This window comes from Copadichromis virginalis, linkage group LG14 (genome assembly GCF_057382275.1).
Source record: "Copadichromis virginalis isolate Kocher_CV1m ecotype Utaka linkage group LG14, C_Virginalis_male_GT1.1, whole genome shotgun sequence".
In the NCBI taxonomy this organism is placed as follows: domain Eukaryota; kingdom Metazoa; phylum Chordata; class Actinopteri; order Cichliformes; family Cichlidae; genus Copadichromis; species Copadichromis virginalis.
In genome coordinates, this window is record NC_140631.1 from 41,121,750 (window position 1) to 41,140,961 (window position 19,212).

A 19,212-nucleotide genomic window follows, 5' to 3' on the forward strand; every position below is an offset into this window, starting at 1 on the left:
CTTCTGTGTAACTGAGGGAACGTGACAGTTAAACTTTGCCCAACTTCATTAACTAGAACTAAAATGAATATGCTAAATGGCTACTGACAGCATGGACTGCTTTCACTCTACTTGCACAAACATGATGCTTTATTTAAAATGAAGATGTTGCAGAGGTCGCCGAGTCCTTTATAAAGTTTTGATCCACCTGTGCGACACCAGCGTCCGGCATACGGACGTCCTGGACCGTCCGCAGGAAGCAGCAGCCGCCTGCTGCCAGATAATACACGCAGATCTACTTTAATACAAAGAAATCTCGTATTATTCCACCCGTTACGTAAAAGGATGAGATTATCGATATGCAGATTAACGAGCGCCCAATCATATTTCAGCATATCGCCCCGCCCTCCCCTCAAACCATAGGAGCCTTCAGGCGTGCAGATAAAAATAGAAACCTGCAGTTTAGTTGTTAGATTTTAGTCTTTATTGTACTATTTCTTTTCTTGACAATTTGCTAGCGGACATGTGAAAACTTGGACCAACAAAACATCATTATTATTATTATTATTTTAATTACAGCATAATCGTCGGTAATAGTGAGAAGATGTTTTTAAAAAATAAAAACAAAAGAAGAATTGAAACCAAACGGGAACAAAACAAACAAAAAGAAACAGTTTGACTTTAATATTCAATGATGGATTTTCTTTTTTTTTTTTTTTTCCTTTGTTTTAAATTCATGTACACAATATAACAGTCTAAAAACATTAAACACACAGAGCTGAAGACATTGCAGTGTTGGTGGGGAAGTGGCAGTCCTTGGGGCGGTTTATATATGGAAGCAACATGGTCCTGCTGTACTGTCAAATATCTACGGGGGGCAAAGATGGGGAGGAAGAAGAAGAGGAGGAGGAAGAGGAGGAGGAGAGGGGGGACTACAAACCAAAATGGCCGTCGATATAAAACTAACAGTCTTTTTCTCTCTCTCTTTTTTTTTTTTTATGTAATCCACCAATCAGGAGTCGGCAGAGCTTCGGGAAGAGAAGGGGGAGGAAAGTGGAATGTCTCGATTTTCATTTTTTATTCTTCATTTTCTCTCGTAGACAATATAAAATCTCACAGACAAGCAAAGAAAGGATTAAGAAAAGAAAAAGACTGGATGTTTGTATCGGACAGAGGGGGTGGATGGATGAAGGATGGATGGATGACGGATGGATGGACAAAAAGAAGGGCTTGAATTATTGCTTTCCGAGTAATCATTTTTCTTCTCATCTACATGAATTGCATCTTTCTCTCCGTCTCTCATGTTGGTTTGATAACATGTGATTACTCCATTTATTGGGAGGGATGAAGGGAGAGAGGAGGAGGACGGGGAGGAAATAAGAGGACAAGAAAGTGGAGGAGTTGGGGGGTGGGGGTGGGGCTCAGAGCTCCTTGCTCAGCGAATCCCGGGCAGTTCTAATCCTCTTTGTGTGGCCTCACACGTTTCCCGCCTTTTTGTCTGGTAAATGATAACAGAAGAGATCGAAAAAAAGGATTAAAAAATTGGAAAAAAGAAGAAGCAACAGTCACATAAAAGGGTTAAATGCTGCACGTGTGTTCAGTGGTTTAGTACGAGGAGGTTGGTCTCACAGGACGCACACAGAGCAGAACAACACAACACAACGACAGCTGACGAGGACAACAATGAGTCGTCACATCATGGAGGATCACGTGACAGCTACTCTACCTGTGCTTGTGCTCTTTGTGCTCTTGACCTTGAGGAGGAGATTTGCCCTCTAGTAAATAAACCCGACCACCCACTGCAGCCTGTCTTTGCCTCGCTCACACAGAAAACCCTCCGAGAGCGAGTGAGGGAGGAGAGTCTGTCCAGACCCAGCTTTTCTCTCCCGTTGCTGTCTCAGCTACAGCTAGTGAGAGCTAGAAGCCACCTGAGGATCGAGGTCAGAGGTCGAAGCGCTGTGACAAAACCGGTGCCTTAAACGTGATTCGTGTAAAACTAGCAGCAGGAAGCACAGGAGCTTGTGCGATCACGGAGCTGCGTTTTCACGTAATTCCAGTTTGAACCACAAGATGGAGCCGCGAGTCAGCACGGTATCCAATCTGATCCGAATCCAGCACACGTCCGAAAGACGGACTCAGCACATCAAGTCCTGTTTAACGCCTCGAGACGTTTTTCACCGTCGCCACCTCTGCGTTTTGAGACCGGATGTGATGCGTGAGCACACAAACTGAAGCACACTGCAAGCTCATTGGATTAACATCCTTTTCTGAGTCCAACATGGCCGTAATTTACTAAATTAACTCCTTGCTTTATTTTGCCAACATTAAAAGGCTTTTAAAACATTTCTGCATCACTGATTCCCAAAGTGTGAGCTGCAGCTCCCTGCAGAAAGAACGCAGCTTTAAGGCACTTGTGCACTGGCTTCACTTCAGACCCAAAAGATGCGTTTTTATATTATCAATGCAGTGACGGTTACAATAACACTTCATGCACTGAACTTGAGAGTTTCCACAAATTAATCTTCCTGCGTTATCGAAGGCAGTTTGGACTTGCACAGCATCCATATGGGAAATAACAGAAGCCAACTCTGTACTGGCCGGAGAAGAAAGGAGGTTTAAATGCACAAACATGGTAATTCTGTTACTACAGATGTAAAGACATCTGAGTCTTTCTCTAAGAGCTGTGCCACATCATTTATTTGGTTTCCAAACCTCTCACCTTCTCTGCTCATCACACACTGAGCCTTAAAAAGCTGCCAAATTGCTGCAGCATTTTCAGTTGGAAGCTCCACCAGTATGTCAACCAAGCAGCCAGTTAGAGGGCTGGAAACTGAAAGCACAACGCCGAAGTGCCAAAAACAGAGTCCGTGTTAAAATGTGCAACTTTACATCAGAAAGAAGCACGTTTACAGCGTGATACAGACACTGGTCTCACCACCAATTAGGGGTTAGGGGCGTGGCCTCTTTGACTGACAGGTGGACGGTGACACAGGTGGCTGTAGGTGCTAGTGGTCTGCTAGGCTTCACCTCAGCTAACTGGAGTCCCTGAACTGGACCTCTGGGTTGCGTTTGTGATGTTTGAGCCTTTTGGAGTATTTTTAATGGCATCATGTGACCAGTAATACGGCTGCTGTGAGGTCATTCATGCTAGCAGACGGTCCATGAAGTCTGAGCTCCAGTTTTGCTGAGTGAAATTTTAGATGCTTCATCCAAAAATCTAAACTAATTATCAGAGCTGAAATTTTCATCTGTTTTGGTATGGCATTTATTTCCATGCTGGTTCTTTGTGCCACCAAATAAAAACCCTTTACTGAGCGTTTCAGCAGAGCCCAGCTGCTGGTGTCGCAGACAGCTCGGCACACTGTCCTAAACGCTGGGCGTTAAACCGAGCTCATTTTAGCAAAAGACTTGGAGCTTCAAAGAGACTCCCCGTGAACGGCACAGCAGCAGCAGGAGGAGCTGCGATCCTCTCTGCGAGCATCTGCCGGGCTGCAAGAGATCAAAGCGAGGCGCTCGCTGGACACCGAGCCTCACGTAGCGCTTGAATGAAGAGGAGGCTGGAAGTGATAAATAATGGAGGAGGAAACAGAGCACCTTCTGGTTCGCAGGCACTTCACCTCCTACTGATCAGCGTCCAGCAGCTCCTGCCGGCTCCCTGGTGGGAACGGGGGAAGTGGTGGGAACAGGAAGGAAAAGAGCAAGTCCACGGAGCAGACCGCCCCCACGTAAAGAAGAGAAAAGGCTCCAAATGTCAGGAGATGCTAATTTTCACCTCCATCGTCACACTTCCTCGTGCCTGTCCTCGATCCTCTCGTGTGTGGGTCAAAACCTACCAAAGCGACTTCAACATCAAATTAGCTCTAACGCGATGTGCCGCAGAGCAGATGATCTGATATTTACATTTTCATACAAGTCCACGAGCAGCCGGCTTCCTCCCGCGCTCGCCACCTGAGTCCCGGTCACCGTTGATGGCTTTTTGCTGCTCATCTGTGCATGAACTCTCTCTCTCTCTGCTGAACACTCGCAGGTGATTCGCTGCTGAGCAAACATCTACTCTACGACTTACTTAAAGGGATTCAGGAAGAACTGCGTTATGTTTACCAAGCGATCGCCCAGAAAAGCTGGCATGCCTATAAATACAGTGCGTGGTTCTGTGCGTGCACCTTTCAACGTACAAGTAAACAGCGTCAGTCAGTGCGTGGGCTGAATATGGAGCTGGTCACGGTTAGCCTAGCTTAGCTTAACGACTGAATGCAGGCGGGGTGAAACTGTAACCTTTCAAACAGCTTTGAACCATCAGTCCCAGCAGCTCGAGTTTGCCGTCGCACCTGTATTTCAGCAGGAGACTGCAGTGAGTCGAGCGCCAGTGTTACAGGGCTGTGGTGATATCAGAGTGTAACGCAAACGGTGACCATAAGCTAGATTTTACCCCGGCTGCGGTGCAGGTCTCTGTCACCACGGAGGCCAGCAGCCGCTTGGATTGGGGCTTCAAACAGCCACCTTCAGCTCTTTAACCTCTTATTGTACAGGTTCAGTAAGAAACATCTGTATTCACTCATCTACCTGCGCTCTCAGGTGTTTGGGCTGCTAGACTATACATCGTCTCTTCTGACCACACTATTAAACTCAGCCAAGTCTTCATGACTCTGCTCCAGGCCAATCTTTCACCAGGACTCTGACCTGCTGTGGAGCTTCATCTGAGTCTAATCACCAAAAAATTTATTACTTAAACTAAATAAATTAGATTCAATTCTTTCAAATCGTGTCTTCTTATTGAATTTCAAAGTTCAAAGGAAATCCTGTTTCAAATTCAGTAACTGCATGTTTGTTAAGTCACCTTGGCCGCAGACAAAGTTCAGTTTACATCTCAGTGCTAAACTCTGGAGCGCCTGCAGGCGTCAGCTGTTTTCCTGCTTTTCATTTGTTTTCATTCTGAATCAGATTTTTTTGTATTTGTGACATTTGAGGAGACTGCTCCTCCTCCTGCTTTCAGTCGTTGCACAAAGATAGGCTCCTCCCCTCAGAGCTCCATGATCACCACGTCTGTGCTAATCTGTGCTAACGTGTGTGTTACTTTACATTGTCACATTTCACTGCATCACGTGCGTGTGTTCCTAGTATCTGGCATCAGCATCATAGCACCCGTTTAACCCATTGTCCATACACAGCTCCTTCTCTAATTGGTCGGTTGCTGCTGACATCACGTTTTGAACAATGACCACAGCCGCCTCTCTTAGATCCCTCTTCCTCATTTCCTCCTCCTCACCCTCTCTCTGGTCATGTGAATCTTTAGCATCGTGACAACCTCCATTCTGCGGAGACTCCGCCACCCCCTGCCCTTCCCCCTTCTCCCCGCTAACAGCTAATGCTATCTGCGTCTGGCGGTCCCTGTGTGCGGCGCGTTTATTGCTATCGTTTATTAGCGCTTCTTGCCGTTTGCCGTTAGCTTCTCCATCTTTGCTGCTGCTGCTGTTCTGAGGCTCGTCAGAGTCCCGGTCGGCGTGCTCTAACTCACCGCTGTTCACGGCCGCCGTGGCGTTGATGATCTTGGCGTTGGCCTCATCTTTCACCACTCCCGCCTCCTTGCTCTTCTTCATGGGGCTGCTCCCCGTCGTCTTCTCCTCCTCCTCCTGGTGATTATGTGTGGCGTTCTCCTCCTCTGTGCCGTTGGAGCAGCCGTTCTCCCCGTTGGTCACCGGAGCTTCGGCCGTCGTCTTCTCCGGCTCCTTCTCCGGCTCCTTCGCCGGCTCCTTCTCCGGCTCCGCTCCACTCTCCTCCGCTGGTGTCTTCTCAGCTGCCGTCGCTGCATCTTTGTCGTTGGCCTCTGCGATCGCTGCGGCAGCTTCGCCGTCAGCACCTCCCTCCTCTGTCGCCGCCGCTGCCTCTCCTCCCTCTGTGGCCTCCTCCTCCTTGGCGCCCTCGCCCGTGTCCACACTGGTGGACTTGCCCTTCCGCATGATGAAGTTCTTCAGGGAAACCGCACGGCCAAAATGTGAGCGCTTGGCTTTGGCCGACTTTCCGTCTTTGCCGTCCTCTGTGGCGCCTTCCTCACCTGGAGTGGAAAAAAGCATTTGAGGTTAAAGTTCATCAGGGTGTGCATCAATTAGTCGCACAGGATTACAGCGGGTGAGTGGAAGAAGTGTTCATCAAGTGTTAGCAAATATTTATATTACTAAAAAACAAATTTATTGATTAAAAATATTAGAGTCTGACCTCGTCCTTGAGGTCCAGATCTCTAAGCTTCTAACTTGTCTGATATTTTTAGTAGCTCCACCTATGGCATCAATGTAAAAATCCTCATTCTCACGTTATCGTATTCACGCCGCTGCTCACCCAGCGCGGTGCCAACATTTAATCTAATTACACTGAAGACTGTAAGTCCTTATCATATCACGTCTTATCAAATACATCCCTGTTTTCTCTTTCTTCTTGTTTTATGATTTCATTAATTTTGCTAATGTGGTCCTTTCTTACACTTGGCAAACATTCATGAAATTCATTCAATCAGGTTCTTCAAACAAAAAGACAAATGTTCATTTCCTTTTTAAGAAAACAGTTGATAAGTTGTAAAACCAAAGACAAGCTGTCGAGTCTATTTTGTAAAGTGCTTCTCATATTTCTGTAGTTTGGTTTCTTTTTTAAGATTTTCCTTCTTCTACGTTAAGGATCATTGCACGATCTGATATCGTCGTGTTGGTGTTGTTCCCAGATCATCATATTAAATGTTGTTCCAGGATCAACATTGCAAGTGACCAATCAGAATGTTGTGACGTCATACTTTTGCGACTTCGGGAAAAACTGCCGTAAAACAAAAAACTGTACTTAAGCTGCGAGAAACCGCTTCTGTCCGCCGATCAACGGACCCTGACCCTAACCCTTTAATAAACGGTAAACGGTAAGCAGAACTGATATTGTACTTGCAAAATTTGGAATTTCATAAATGAACGAATGGCTTGGTGCGCAAAAGAATAACGTCACAACAATGTGATTGGTCACTTGCAATGTTGATCCTGGAACAACATTTTCATGATGATCTGGGAACACAAACACGACGATATCAGATCATCCAAGGATCATTACACTGTTTCTGTTGAGGTCTTTTATTGTGAAAGGCAGGAACAGGAATAAACCTTTTGGATAACAATGACATCATGTTATTTAAGTTTTTTTCAGGTTGTGGTGAATATTTGAGCTGCCATGTTTCCCAATGAATAAAGTTTTTCTTATCTTAAAGCAAAAAAACAAGAACAAACTTTTATTTTTAAAATTAAAACATGAAATTTCAACTCTGAACCAAAGAAGGTGGAATATTTTCTCAGCCATTAAAGAAACAAATCTCTCATTTTCACTCTGCTGTGTTCTTGTGAAGAAAGAGCAGAAAGTAAAGCTTAATTTAGTCTCTTCTGTTGACCTAAGTTATGCTGCAATTTGAATTTCACATCACCCGTTGAATATTTTATTTGGGACAATGTTCAATTACATTACCTCCCCCAGAGTTAGCAAGCCTTTAACTCCTGCGTGTCCTTGGTGGAGAGCGACAGACTGAAACGAGTGCAAACAAGCTGCCGGCTTCAGAAGCTGAATTTTTAAACGGTGTCCAACTGTGGCGCTGACAAAAACACAGCAACGCTTAAGACCTGCAGTCAGACTCTTAATACATCTCTGCTCGCTTTAACTTCCTCCAAAAGATCATGAAGCAGAAACCTGGAAATGACGACGCCCAAAGTGCAGCGATTCTCAATCTAAAGGCCAAACCCCCAGTGCAGGTCATGTGATAACTGGCGAGATATTAAATGAGTTTCATTTGGTTATAATTTTAAAAACTGGATGAGCAGAAGCGAATGGATGGATGGAGGGATTTTAAAGAGGAACCTCTAAAGTTTCAAGAGTTGATGAGCGTAACACCAACACGGTCACTCGTCACGCACGGATGCCCACACCCTGTCCTTTAGAAGAACATCTTGATGTGCAGAGTTGAAGCCGTTAAAAGGCTGCATTTATGAGTAAAACAAGCCTAAATTAAAGCAAGAGTCTGCCGAGTGTGGCTAACATTATCAGCCTTGGCTCCTCCCACATTAACGCCCACATACCTGCAGAATGCGGTTACACACCTGCAGCCACTGGACCTGCACATGCTTCACTGACAGCCTGGATAAAGACGGTTGCAACTGCTTTGGCTGGCTGACGTCAGGGTGACTGAGGTCAGATGAAGACTTCGTAAAGACCAGTTATGTTCGCGCGCTCGACTCTGCGCTGACTCACCCGAGGCCGCAGGCGCCTCCTCCTCGCCTCCGGGGTGGCACTCCGTGTTGGTGCGTTTGCTCTTGGGGATGACCCGCTTCTTGAAGGAGGTCCAGATCTCGTTGGCGTGTTGTGTCACCGTTCCACCTGCTGCCGCCGCCTTCTCCTCCTCACCTCCCTCTGCTTTCTCCTTCTCCTCCCCTCCCTCTGTCTTGCCCTCCTCTGCTCCTCCCTCTGCCTTAGCTGCTTCCTCTCCTCCCTCAGCTCCTCCTGCAGGCTCCTCGGGCTTGGCGTTTTCAGCGGAGTCTTTGTCGGAGCCCTTGGCCTTGCCGCTGATGCCGGACATGGAGGTGTCCCTCTTCAAGCCCTGGAAGGTCCAGGAGCGTTTGAGCTTCCACCTCTTCTGGCCTGACTCTTTGGAGTCAAGTGTGGAGGAGTCTCCGCCACCTCCTTCTCCCTCTGCTCCTTCCTCTTTCCCATCCTCACCTCCTCCAGTCTTCTTGTGTGCCTTCTGAGCCATGAGCTTCTTGAAGGAGTGCCAGCGCTTCATGTGCTTAGTGGTTGCTGAAGAGGCCGAGGCTTTCTGTTCCCCTTCTGCACCTCCCGCTGCTCCTCCTTCTTCTATGATGGAGTCTGCAGTGGTGTTAAGTGCTTCGGGATCTTCCAGCCGGTCCAGAGACTTGGACCGGACCTTTACTGGTTTCTGGGGCTCTGCAGCGGCGCCCTCCTTCTTCTCAGTGCTGCGATGGGAGAAGATTCTCGCCACAGGCTTCCTGATCAAATCTCGAACTGTGGATTTCGCCTCCGCTGGTTTGCCCTTCTCCGCTTTCTTCTCGTCTTCCTTCTCTCCATTTTCCGCAGCCTTCTCTGTCGCCGCCTCACCTTCTGCACCTCCTTCTTCTGCTCCTCCCTCCGCTGCTGCTGCTGCTGCAGCTTCCTCCCCTCCTTTATCGGCCTCCTTCTCCCCTCCTTCAGCCGCGCCCTCCTCGCCTCCAGCTGCAGGGGCGCTCTGCTCTTTCTTCTTCCTTCCACCCATCACCTTTCCCAGGCCACTCTTGTTGAGGAAGGAGTCCAGGAACGAGGTCTTGGGTTCAGAGGAAGTGGTGTTTTCGCAGCTCTGAGGCGGCGGCGCATCCTCGCCTGCCGCCGTGGCTCCCCCCTCCTCAGTTCCCACTGTGTCCGCCACCGCTGTGTCGTTATTCACAGTCTCTTTGTTTTCGACAACCTCGCTGTTGACGGCTGTGCCGTCTTTATCGACAGCCTCGTCGTTGACAGTCTCTGAGCTCGTGTTGGCGTTTTTGGCCGCTTGCTCCACCTCTGCTGGCTTATTTTCGGTGCTTTTTCCATCTTCCTGGAGCACTGGTGCTGTGCTGGCCTCCGTTGCCGCCATCTCAGAAAGGGAAACCAAACAATAACAACAAAAAAAGTCTCTTCCTTCCGGCCTGCCTTTCTTCCCTGGCCTTCTGTCCTCCTCTTCCTCTCTCTCTCTCTCTAGTGTTTCGTTCCTCCCGCTGTGGTGGCACTCTCAGGTCATGGAGAGCAGGGTTGAGAGCAGTGGCGAGGAGGAAAGATACTCAGCATCCTACTAGACCTCCAAACTCCTGCAGGAGGAAAAAAAAAGGGAGAGAGAGCGAGAGACAGATGGTTAATAGTCTGAAGCAACACCATAGGCGCTCAATGAGTCTGGTCTGGTCTGCACCGAATGAGGAATGAAGTGTAACATGATAAGGAATCTCAGCAGGACACAAAATACAGGCATGTTTCCTAATCACACGCACTAACCTTACCCTAAACATAGCCTAACTGTAACCCTGACACTAAAACCACATATTTTGTCTCTAAAATTCCTTCAACTTGTGCGACTTGGATTTTGGTCCCTATAAGTACAGTAAACTTGCAATTTTTGGTCCACACAAAGATATAAATACACGCAACACACCTTGAAAAGGATGAAATGCAAAACCTACACAGAAGTGGAAGGCCTCGGTGTCGCGCTCACAGGATCTTGTAAAGCATTTGTTGCTTTGCTTGTTGTCGTTCAGCACGATTTATTTTTTCTTTACAACTCCATCAGTATCACAGGAGAGTGGGACGGGATGTTAGCTTCAATCATATATTGACACCAATTGTGTTCTTTATGATGTATAAGAACACAAGCACTGACTCAGCAAAAGTACATTTTGGGTAATCATCGTGTATTTTATATGTTTGGTACGTGGCACCAATTAGACACTGTCCGTCTTGTTCTGAGAGACGCACATAAAACACCTGCTGGTGAGATCAGTGTGCTGCTGGTGTGGTTTGTTTTCATTGAGGAAAACTATAAAACACGACCAGACTGCTGCTTCCAAACATTCCTCGGTTGTAACACATTTTGACAGTTTAATGAATGAATCAGCAGATCAATGACTCACTCACACACACACACACACACACACACACACACACACACACACACGAGTGCCGACGCAGAGTAATTTTCAGCTCTGAGAGTCCAGACGTTTAGTGTGCACAGTCGCACACTCTCAAGAGGAGAAGGTGAAAAGAGTGAGTCAGACGCCGATGGAGAGGCACTCGGGTGGAGAGACAATCACACAGAGGAGAGGCAGACGGAGGGAGCGAGGTGTAAACACATACATCACATGCTCCAGATAATCTCACACTATGCTGTTGCCACAACTGACTGACCGGCCAACTGGATGGCTTACTGGTCGACTGCCTGTCTTTCTGGCTTGCTGATGGGACGGATGATTTGCGCTCATTATCCCGTGATGGCTGAGCGGCGCGAGAGGCAGATTTACGGGCCGTCTGATTTGTTGTTCAACACCTCTGTAGTAAAGATTTGGATTTGCATAAATAAATCCCGGTGAGGACGATACGAAGCGTTTGTGTTAGACGCTTGGTTTACCCGGCCACCCCAATCACTAATTTTACAGCACTGCTTTTACCTTTGCACGTTGTTACAACCATCTTACTCTGGAGTGAATGACATAAACTGCTGCTGGTTTTAGTTCAAATCAAGTTCAATTTCATACCTACGCACACAAAAAGCGAAACCCCGTCATTATGCAGAAACAATAACTAGAAACAAAACAATGCAGCAAAAAACCACGAGGGCTCTCAGATATAATGGACGGCAATCACAGAGAGCAGTTACTGAGTGATGTGTGCACATCTGCACACCTGCGACAGACCTCGCTGACATTGCTCGGAGGAAATACGAACGAAAGGAAATCTGTGGGAAGAGCAAAGAGCTCCCTGCGACATAGTGCCACATCTAAATGACGTGTTATCTTTACTACCTTCGCTGTGACATTTGATACCAACATTATGTGGCTTTGCCCCAAACTGCTGTGTCCCGGCCTGACCGACTCACTCATTTATATATTCATGCCTGCCAGTGTTGACGCTTCAAAGGTTTGGTGAGAGCAGGTGATAAAAGCCCTTTTTTTTTGCTAAACTAATCGTTGTAATAAAAGATTGTGGTGACAGAGGACGGCGTCGAAGTGCTCCATCCATGCATCATTTCTTTGCTGCTTGCAGCAGTCTCAGCAGAGATGCCCGGATCTCCTCTCGCCATCTCCTTCATCAGAGTCACCTTCACGCCCTTCAGAGGAAGCTCCTTTCTTGCACTCTTAACTGAGATTATACTCTTTTGGCCGCGACCCACAGCTGGTGGTCGTGTGAGCTCAGCTCAGTTCTCTCGTTGCCACAAATATACTGACTGCGAACGTTGGATGGCACGTCAGTCCGTCGGTCTTGCACCTTCCTTCCCATCACTCATTAACAAGAACTCAGGATACTTCAGCTCCTTGCTTGGGACAACAACTCCTTAACCAAGAGGGAGCAATCAGCCTTGTTCCAGCCTCAGACCTGGAAGTCTGACTATGATGTCCAAGCTGTAACAATCGACATCAAAATTATCCAGCTAGGAAACCTGAAACCAGACTGTGTGTGCAGCTGTGGGCCGTACAGTCGGGCAATAAATACTGCCCTGAATTATGCAAAAATATATTTGAATAAATACTTTTATAGCCGTGGCTGCCTTAGCCACAATGGTCACTTCTTACTCGTGTTTTTCATGCTGTACTGGACTTTACCGCAGTCAGAAAGAGGTTTCGTATCATTTCATGTCTGAGTTATTGAATCTGGAAGCTCAAATGGTGAATATTTTTTCACCTTTACCAATGTCAAGCACACGAATGGGCCTGACTGGCTGTTATTCATTTATTTGGTGCGTTTTAAAGAAGGGCAGCATTTAATAAAAACAAAAAATATACACAAATTATATGAAGTGACTGGAAAAAGCAGCAACATTAGAGTTAAAATCCAAGAGACAAAATAAAAGCATTGGCAGAAATAAATGTGACCATGTGGCTGGTTTCTGAGCCCCTGAAGGTTGTAGCCTAGGGATAGAAACACATACACCGCCACTATCACACAATATTAAAATCACTGCGTCATTTAGCCGAAATAAACACAAATTAGGCTAGCAGCCACATGACGCTCAGCACATGCATTCACCTTTATACTATCCCCCCCCCAGCTGGCGCTGACTGATTTAACTCCAGCTCACTGGACTTCATCACGGTTTGTCAAATATCAGCCATCTTGGTCCCGTTCTTCCAATAATTGGTTTGTTTGCCTCTTTCCTTCATCTGGCGACGCGTTCGCTCAGACTGTTTGGAAACATCACATTAGCAGCTGAGTTTGGACAGAGATTAAGAAGCTCACGTGATGCGTCGAGCTGAGCAGACGTGAGTTTATGAGCTCTGCACTGGACAGCTGTAAAATATTGGTATTTTAGCTCATTTTTGCCAACAAGTTGCCTCGAATATCTATATAATGTCTCTAGACGAGTTTTTCGCACACCCTGGATCAAGCAAAAAGAGAGAAATGAGCAAACGTGGAGTCAAAGCAAAAGCTAGCAGTGACCTGGTAGCTAGCAATTGCCCCGAAAAGGAGACCGTGTGCGACGCTGAGGATGCACTAAGTACACTGCGGGATGACGTGATTGTGGACAAGGTGACTTCTAACATATCTAAGTATATGGATATCAAGATATCCGAAGTCATAAAGCCAATAAACGAGCTCACTGAGAAATTCGACAATCTGATAGAAAGAATGGAAACAGTGGAGCAGCGGGTCTCGGACTTGGAAGATGTCACGGCTACAAATGAGCCACGTATTGCCGCTCTCGAGACCCAGCTTAAGAAGGCCATGGAGCGTCTGGAAAGCTTTGAGAATCAGAGCCGGCGGCAGAACGTGAGGATTGTCGGGTTAAAGGAAGGCGCGGAGGGTAGAACACCAGTGGACTTTTTTAAAAAATGGATACCAGAAGTCCTGGGCCTTCAACAGGGTGCCATTACAGTCGACAGAGCCCATCGCACTGGACCACCTATGAGGCTTACCGGCACGGAGGGACCGCGTGCGGTACTGGTCCGGCTTCATTACTACACCGATACACAGAGGATTCTCCAGGCTGCCAGGGCTAAAGGTACCGTAAACACAGAGGCAGGAAAAGTATCCTTCTATCAGGATTTCTCCGCCGAGGTGGCTCGAAAGAGAAAGGAGTCGGCGAATGCGCGTAAAGCTCTCCGAGAGGCGGGGATCAAATATTCCTTCCTTTATCCAGCCATCATTAAAATATTTAACCCCGATGGCACCAGCATCTCCCTCGCGACCACCCAGGACATCAAGGACTATGTGAGCAAATTGCCAAGACCTAAATAAACTGTTGGTGCACGACAGCGTCATTGTAACGTAAGTTACAAACTCGAGGCTTACAGCATTAAAGTATTGATAATGAGCTAAGGTATAGAGACTTTGATTTTTGACATAGACTCCAGTGCAGGGATGTTACGCGTTTGTGGCCCCCCACAGCTGTACTTTAGAGTAGGGTACATCTAGATGTGTAATTTATTTTTTGTTATTTTGTGTTATTTGTGTTGGGGAGGGTTGAGGTTTCCAGGCTTTGTGTTCAGGTTTTGCTGGGAACCAGTGTTCTTGTTTTATGCTCAATTATTTTGGTTAATAGGCTCAGACTGGTCAAATGTAGATTTGGTTAAATATGTAAACAGCACAATATATACATTACTTTTCCTATATGTCAGTTAAGATAAGTACTTGGAATGTTAAAGGGTCCAACAATGTGGTGAAAAAAAAGTCCATTTTAAATTCTCTGAAGAAAGATTTGACTCACATTGCTTTTTTGCAAGAAACCCATTTGACAGATGATGAACACAGAAAATACTGTAGAGATTGGGTTGGTCAAATTTTTTTCTCATCCTACTCCACAAATAAAAGGGGGGTTATTACCCTTATACACAAAAATCTTCCCTTCAACGTTATAGCCACTCACAAGGACAATGAAGGAAGATATATATTGGTTAAAGGGATGTTGCATGGGGAAACTGTTCTCCTAGGTAATATATATGCGCCGAATGCACAGGATGGCGAATTTTATACGGTATTATTTAGTCAATTAGTGGACATGGACTGTGCTAATATAATATTAGCGGGTGACTTTAACTGTGCTTTATGCCCTAAAATGGATAAATTTCCCCCACAATCTATCTTGACCAAAAACTCCAAAGCCCTTTGGCAAATTATAAATGAGCTTGACCTTATAGATGTTTGGCGACACTATAATCCACTATCTAAGGAGTACACTTTCCATTCTAACCCTCACTTGTCAGCATCTCGTATAGATTATATTTTTATGTCCAAGTGTATCAGTCAGTTAGTTCAGCAGGTAAATATTGGTCATATAGGTCTCTCTGACCATGCTCCTGTTGTCTTAACCATTCAACCCATGAGACATATTGAGCGCTCTAGGTCTTGGAAGATGAGCACACTGTCTCTTTTGGATGAGAAATTTATACATTTCATAACAGAGCAAACAACAGTATTCCTAGAAATAAATGACAAAGAGGAGATAGACACGAGAACTTTATGGGATAGCTATAAGGCTTACATGAGAGGGATGATTATTTCATACACAAGTCATAAAAGGAAGCAACGATTAACAAGGCAGTTAGAGATCGAGAATAATATCAAAAAGCTGGAGAAACAATACTATGTAACAAAATCAGCTGAAACATTAAGTGAGCTTAATATTGCCAGGACATCTTTGCGTAATTTGATAATGCGAAAGGCTGAAAGAGATGTCCTTCTTGCCAGACAACGGCTTTTTGAATCAGCTAGTAAGCCTAACCGCTTTCTGGCTCGTCTTGCAAGGAATACTCCATCAAGTTCCTTTATCACAGCTATTGTGGATGTGAATGGTGAAAGACAAGTAGGAAACCGTCAGATTAATGAGTGCTTCAGAGAATTCTATACAAACCTATATCGATCTGAGATGGACATAACAAGGCTTAACTCAGGCTTCTTCCTAAACGACTTAGTATTCCCTCAGCTTTCTGAAGATCAGGTAAGCCTGCTGGAGTCACCCATAACAATGATAGAGGTGGATAAAGCTATATCTGCACTCCAGTCAGGGAAATGTCCTGGGGCAGATGGTTTCCCAGTAGAATTTTTTAAGGTAATGAAAATGAAGTTAAATAGTTTATTATTAAGGGTTTTTAATAAAGCATTTGAAGAATCGAAACTCCCAGAATCTATGTACCAGGCTAATATAATATTGATAGCTAAAAAAGATAAAAATCCAGAGTCATGCTCATCTTACAGGCCTATTAGCCTTCTTGGTGCTGATAATAAGATACTTTCAAAGATACTGGCTCTTAGGCTAGAAAAAGTAATGTGCTCTATCGTGCATGCTGATCAGACAGGTTTTATTAAGGGGAGGAATTCTTATAATAATACTCGACGCCTATTTAATATTATTCATTTTTTAAATTTTAATCAGATCCCTGGGGTTGTTGTTTCTATGGATGCCGAAAAGGCATTCGATAGAATTGAATGGGAATATATGTTTGAAATAATGAGAAGATTTGGGTTTGGAAAAAACTTTCTGGGGTGGATCAAAATTATATACAAATCGCCAATAGCATCTGTGTTAACTAACGGCTTGTTATCTTCCCCATTTTCACTGAGCAGAGGTACAGCACAAGGTAGCCCATTGTCACCACTATTATTTGCTTTGGCCATCGAGCCTTTGGCCATGGCCATTAGACAAAATCCAAGTGTTCTTGGAGTTAAAATTGGGGATAGACAACATAAAATTCTGCTTTATGCAGACGATATTCTTCTGACACTGACTGACCCGGTTAACTCTTTACCCGTTCTTATTAGGTGCATCAAGGACTTTGGTCTTATATCTGGATACAAAGTAAATTTTGATAAATCTGTTATAATGACTTTGTGTAGTGGAGGGGATAATGAACCTTTATATGTTAAACCCTTTCATTGGGCACCATCAGGTTTTGTATATTTGGGAGTTAAAGTTACACCAAATGTTGGACACTTATATAGAGAAAATATTAATGGAATGGTTCAAGATCTTCGGGAGATGCTGACAAGATGGAGATCACTTCCGATATCATTTTTGGGAAGAATAAATCTCATTAAAATGGTAATCCTACCGAAAATATTATATCCCACAGGCATGTTGTTTGCAATCTTGAAATCAGAAGATATTAAAGTAATTAACAAGGCTATGGTGGATTTCATTTGGGCAGGAAGAAAACCCAAAATTAAATTGGAGACACTACAGTTACCGAAAGATCTGGGTGGGTGGGGAGTGCCAAACATAGAAAATTATGTCCTCTCAATACAAGCGAGGATTCTTTCTTCCTGGATACATGAACATTCTGATCTGCCATGGCTAAATATTGAGGAAGTATTATGTAAACCATCCTCACCTGTTAACTTCTTAGGGAAACGTCTAAATGACTTACCTCACGTAATAAAGCATAACCCACTGATATATAATGCTATGTGGACGTGGCGAAAACTGAGAAAAATTTTTAACAGTAGTCTTCCGTTTAATATCTTGTCAACGTTTATAAATAATCTAGACCTTCTGCCACAAAACATAGGGTCAAGCTTTGTGGGATGGCATAAAGTAGGTGTAAAGAGGTTTTATGACCTCTTTAAACATGGTGAGTTTAAATCATTTGAATCCTTGAAGTCCCAGTATTCTATGTCAAAGACTGAGTTTTATAAGTATTTGCAACTGAGAAATTATGTGTTAAAAAATGCTAAAACATTACGAATCTCAACTGCCTCTTTTCGGTTGGAGAAATTTTTTTTGGATAATAGGGAGCATAAACATTTTGTATCAAAGTTTTATTCCGAGATTTATGCCCTAATCGAGGATAAACTGGCATGGTTGAGAAAATCTTGGGGGACGCTGCTTAAATGTGAAATAGATATACAGGCATGGGACAAAATCTTGCTCCTTCCATCCAAAATCTCTGTTTGTAACCGATTTAAAGAACTGCAGTACAAAATTTTGCACAATGTGTATATTTCTCCATATATTTATAGTAAGTATAATATGGGAATATCTCCAAACTGTCTCAAGTGTAAGGTCAGAGTGGGCACTAGATTCCACTGCTTGTGGGAATGTGCTATTATTCAGTCATTTTGGAAAGAGGTCTGCGCCAATATTAGTACAGCCATTGGTCATCAGGTGACAGAAAACCCATTAATGTGTATATTGGGATATATTCCTGTCTCACTGGTACAACATGAGCATGTAATTCAGTCACTGTTAATGTTGGCCAGGAAAAGCATTATGTTGAGATGGGTGGGGGCTGAGCCTCCCTCCATTTCTCTATGGAAGTCGCTCATCATTGAAGTTATGACTCTGATCAGGCTGGGACATTATATTGATGGGAGCTCCCGAATTTTTGTTTACAAATGGAAGAGACCACTGGAAGCACTGGGAGTAACCTATAAACTGGATCCTAGAGGACAACAGTTATGGACATAATGTTGTAATATTCTAGTGCTGTGTAGTGTTATTATTTTGGATGTGAACCAGTCTTATATTTGTTGGGGAAAAAAAGTTAAATAAAAGTTTAAAAAAAAAAGAAGCTCTTGATCAAATATTCTGCTTATCAATAATTCAGACGACGATGGGCTTGGTTTCATCAAAATACTTCCCAAGCAAATGTCGACTCGGGTTTACTTTGATATGTCATTTCAGTTCCGTTTTTACAGGATGAAAAATAGAATAATTTCATTGATGTGCCGCTGATTGATGCCAAAGTACAACAAGTCGTACAGACTGATGGACACTGGCACCACCATCTGTTTTTCCATTGCAGGCTGCTTTGTTTTGGCTGTTTTCACTTTAATATTGATCATTATTAATCATTTAAGTGAGTCTTACAAAACCTACCAAAGAATCAGACCTGTGGGATTTTAGGGATGTTCTTTGGATCGAATCAAATCCACTGGACTTTAAACAAAGAGTAGTAGTGTCAGCCACTGGTTTTGTGTTCTAGGCTACCGGGTGACATGAGGTTATGGTACGTACCCCTACCCTAGATCAGCCGTGCCCAACCCCCGGGCCTCGGACCAGTACCGGTCCGTGAGTCGTTTGGTACCGGGCTGCGAGAGTTGAGGCTCAGGTGTAAAATGTATGGTTTTCAGGGGTTTTAGCGGTTTTTAGTGTTATTTTGTTATCGTTTTTATCGTTTACTCGGTTTTCCTGGGTCTTTTCACGTGTGTTATGAATAAATCTTTTTTTCGGTACCGGTACTAGCTTTATTTTGTATTTATCAACGACACCTTAAAAGCCGGTTCATGAAAATATTGTTGGGCATAAACCGGTGCGTGGCGCAAAAAAGGTTGGGGACCACTGCCCTAGATTTCATGAGCTGGAATACAGCAGGTATCACGAGGGTCCAACAAGCCCTAAAAAGTCAGGAGCTGGACTTTACAGGATCTACCTGCGTGAGGGAGGTCTGGCACAAAGGTCTCAATACTTACCAGAAATGCAGATGTGGGGCACACCTGGGCCACACATTAATTGTTATTTATTGATTGCTTAAGCAGACCAGAGAGGGGTAACCCTAACCC

General features: G+C 44.7%; 1 protein-coding gene across 1 annotated transcript in view; it reads right to left on the reverse strand.

The window, feature by feature from the left end:
* Window positions 1–440: 440 nt before the first annotated feature.
* The window catches only part of LOC146694679 (uncharacterized), a 42,639-nt gene continuing 23,867 nt past the window's right edge, over window positions 441–19,212 (reverse strand). Inside the window, exons 2-4 of the mRNA XM_085430941.1 lie at window positions 8,242–9,821; window positions 5,495–6,031; window positions 441–1,477 (exon numbers count right to left, since the gene is read on the reverse strand). Of these exons, the coding sequence (XP_085287067.1) occupies window positions 1,455–1,477; window positions 5,495–6,031; window positions 8,242–9,610 (1,929 nt within the window). The 5' untranslated portion in view covers window positions 9,611–9,821 and the 3' untranslated portion in view covers window positions 441–1,454. The remainder of the gene's footprint in view (window positions 1,478–5,494; window positions 6,032–8,241; window positions 9,822–19,212) is intronic.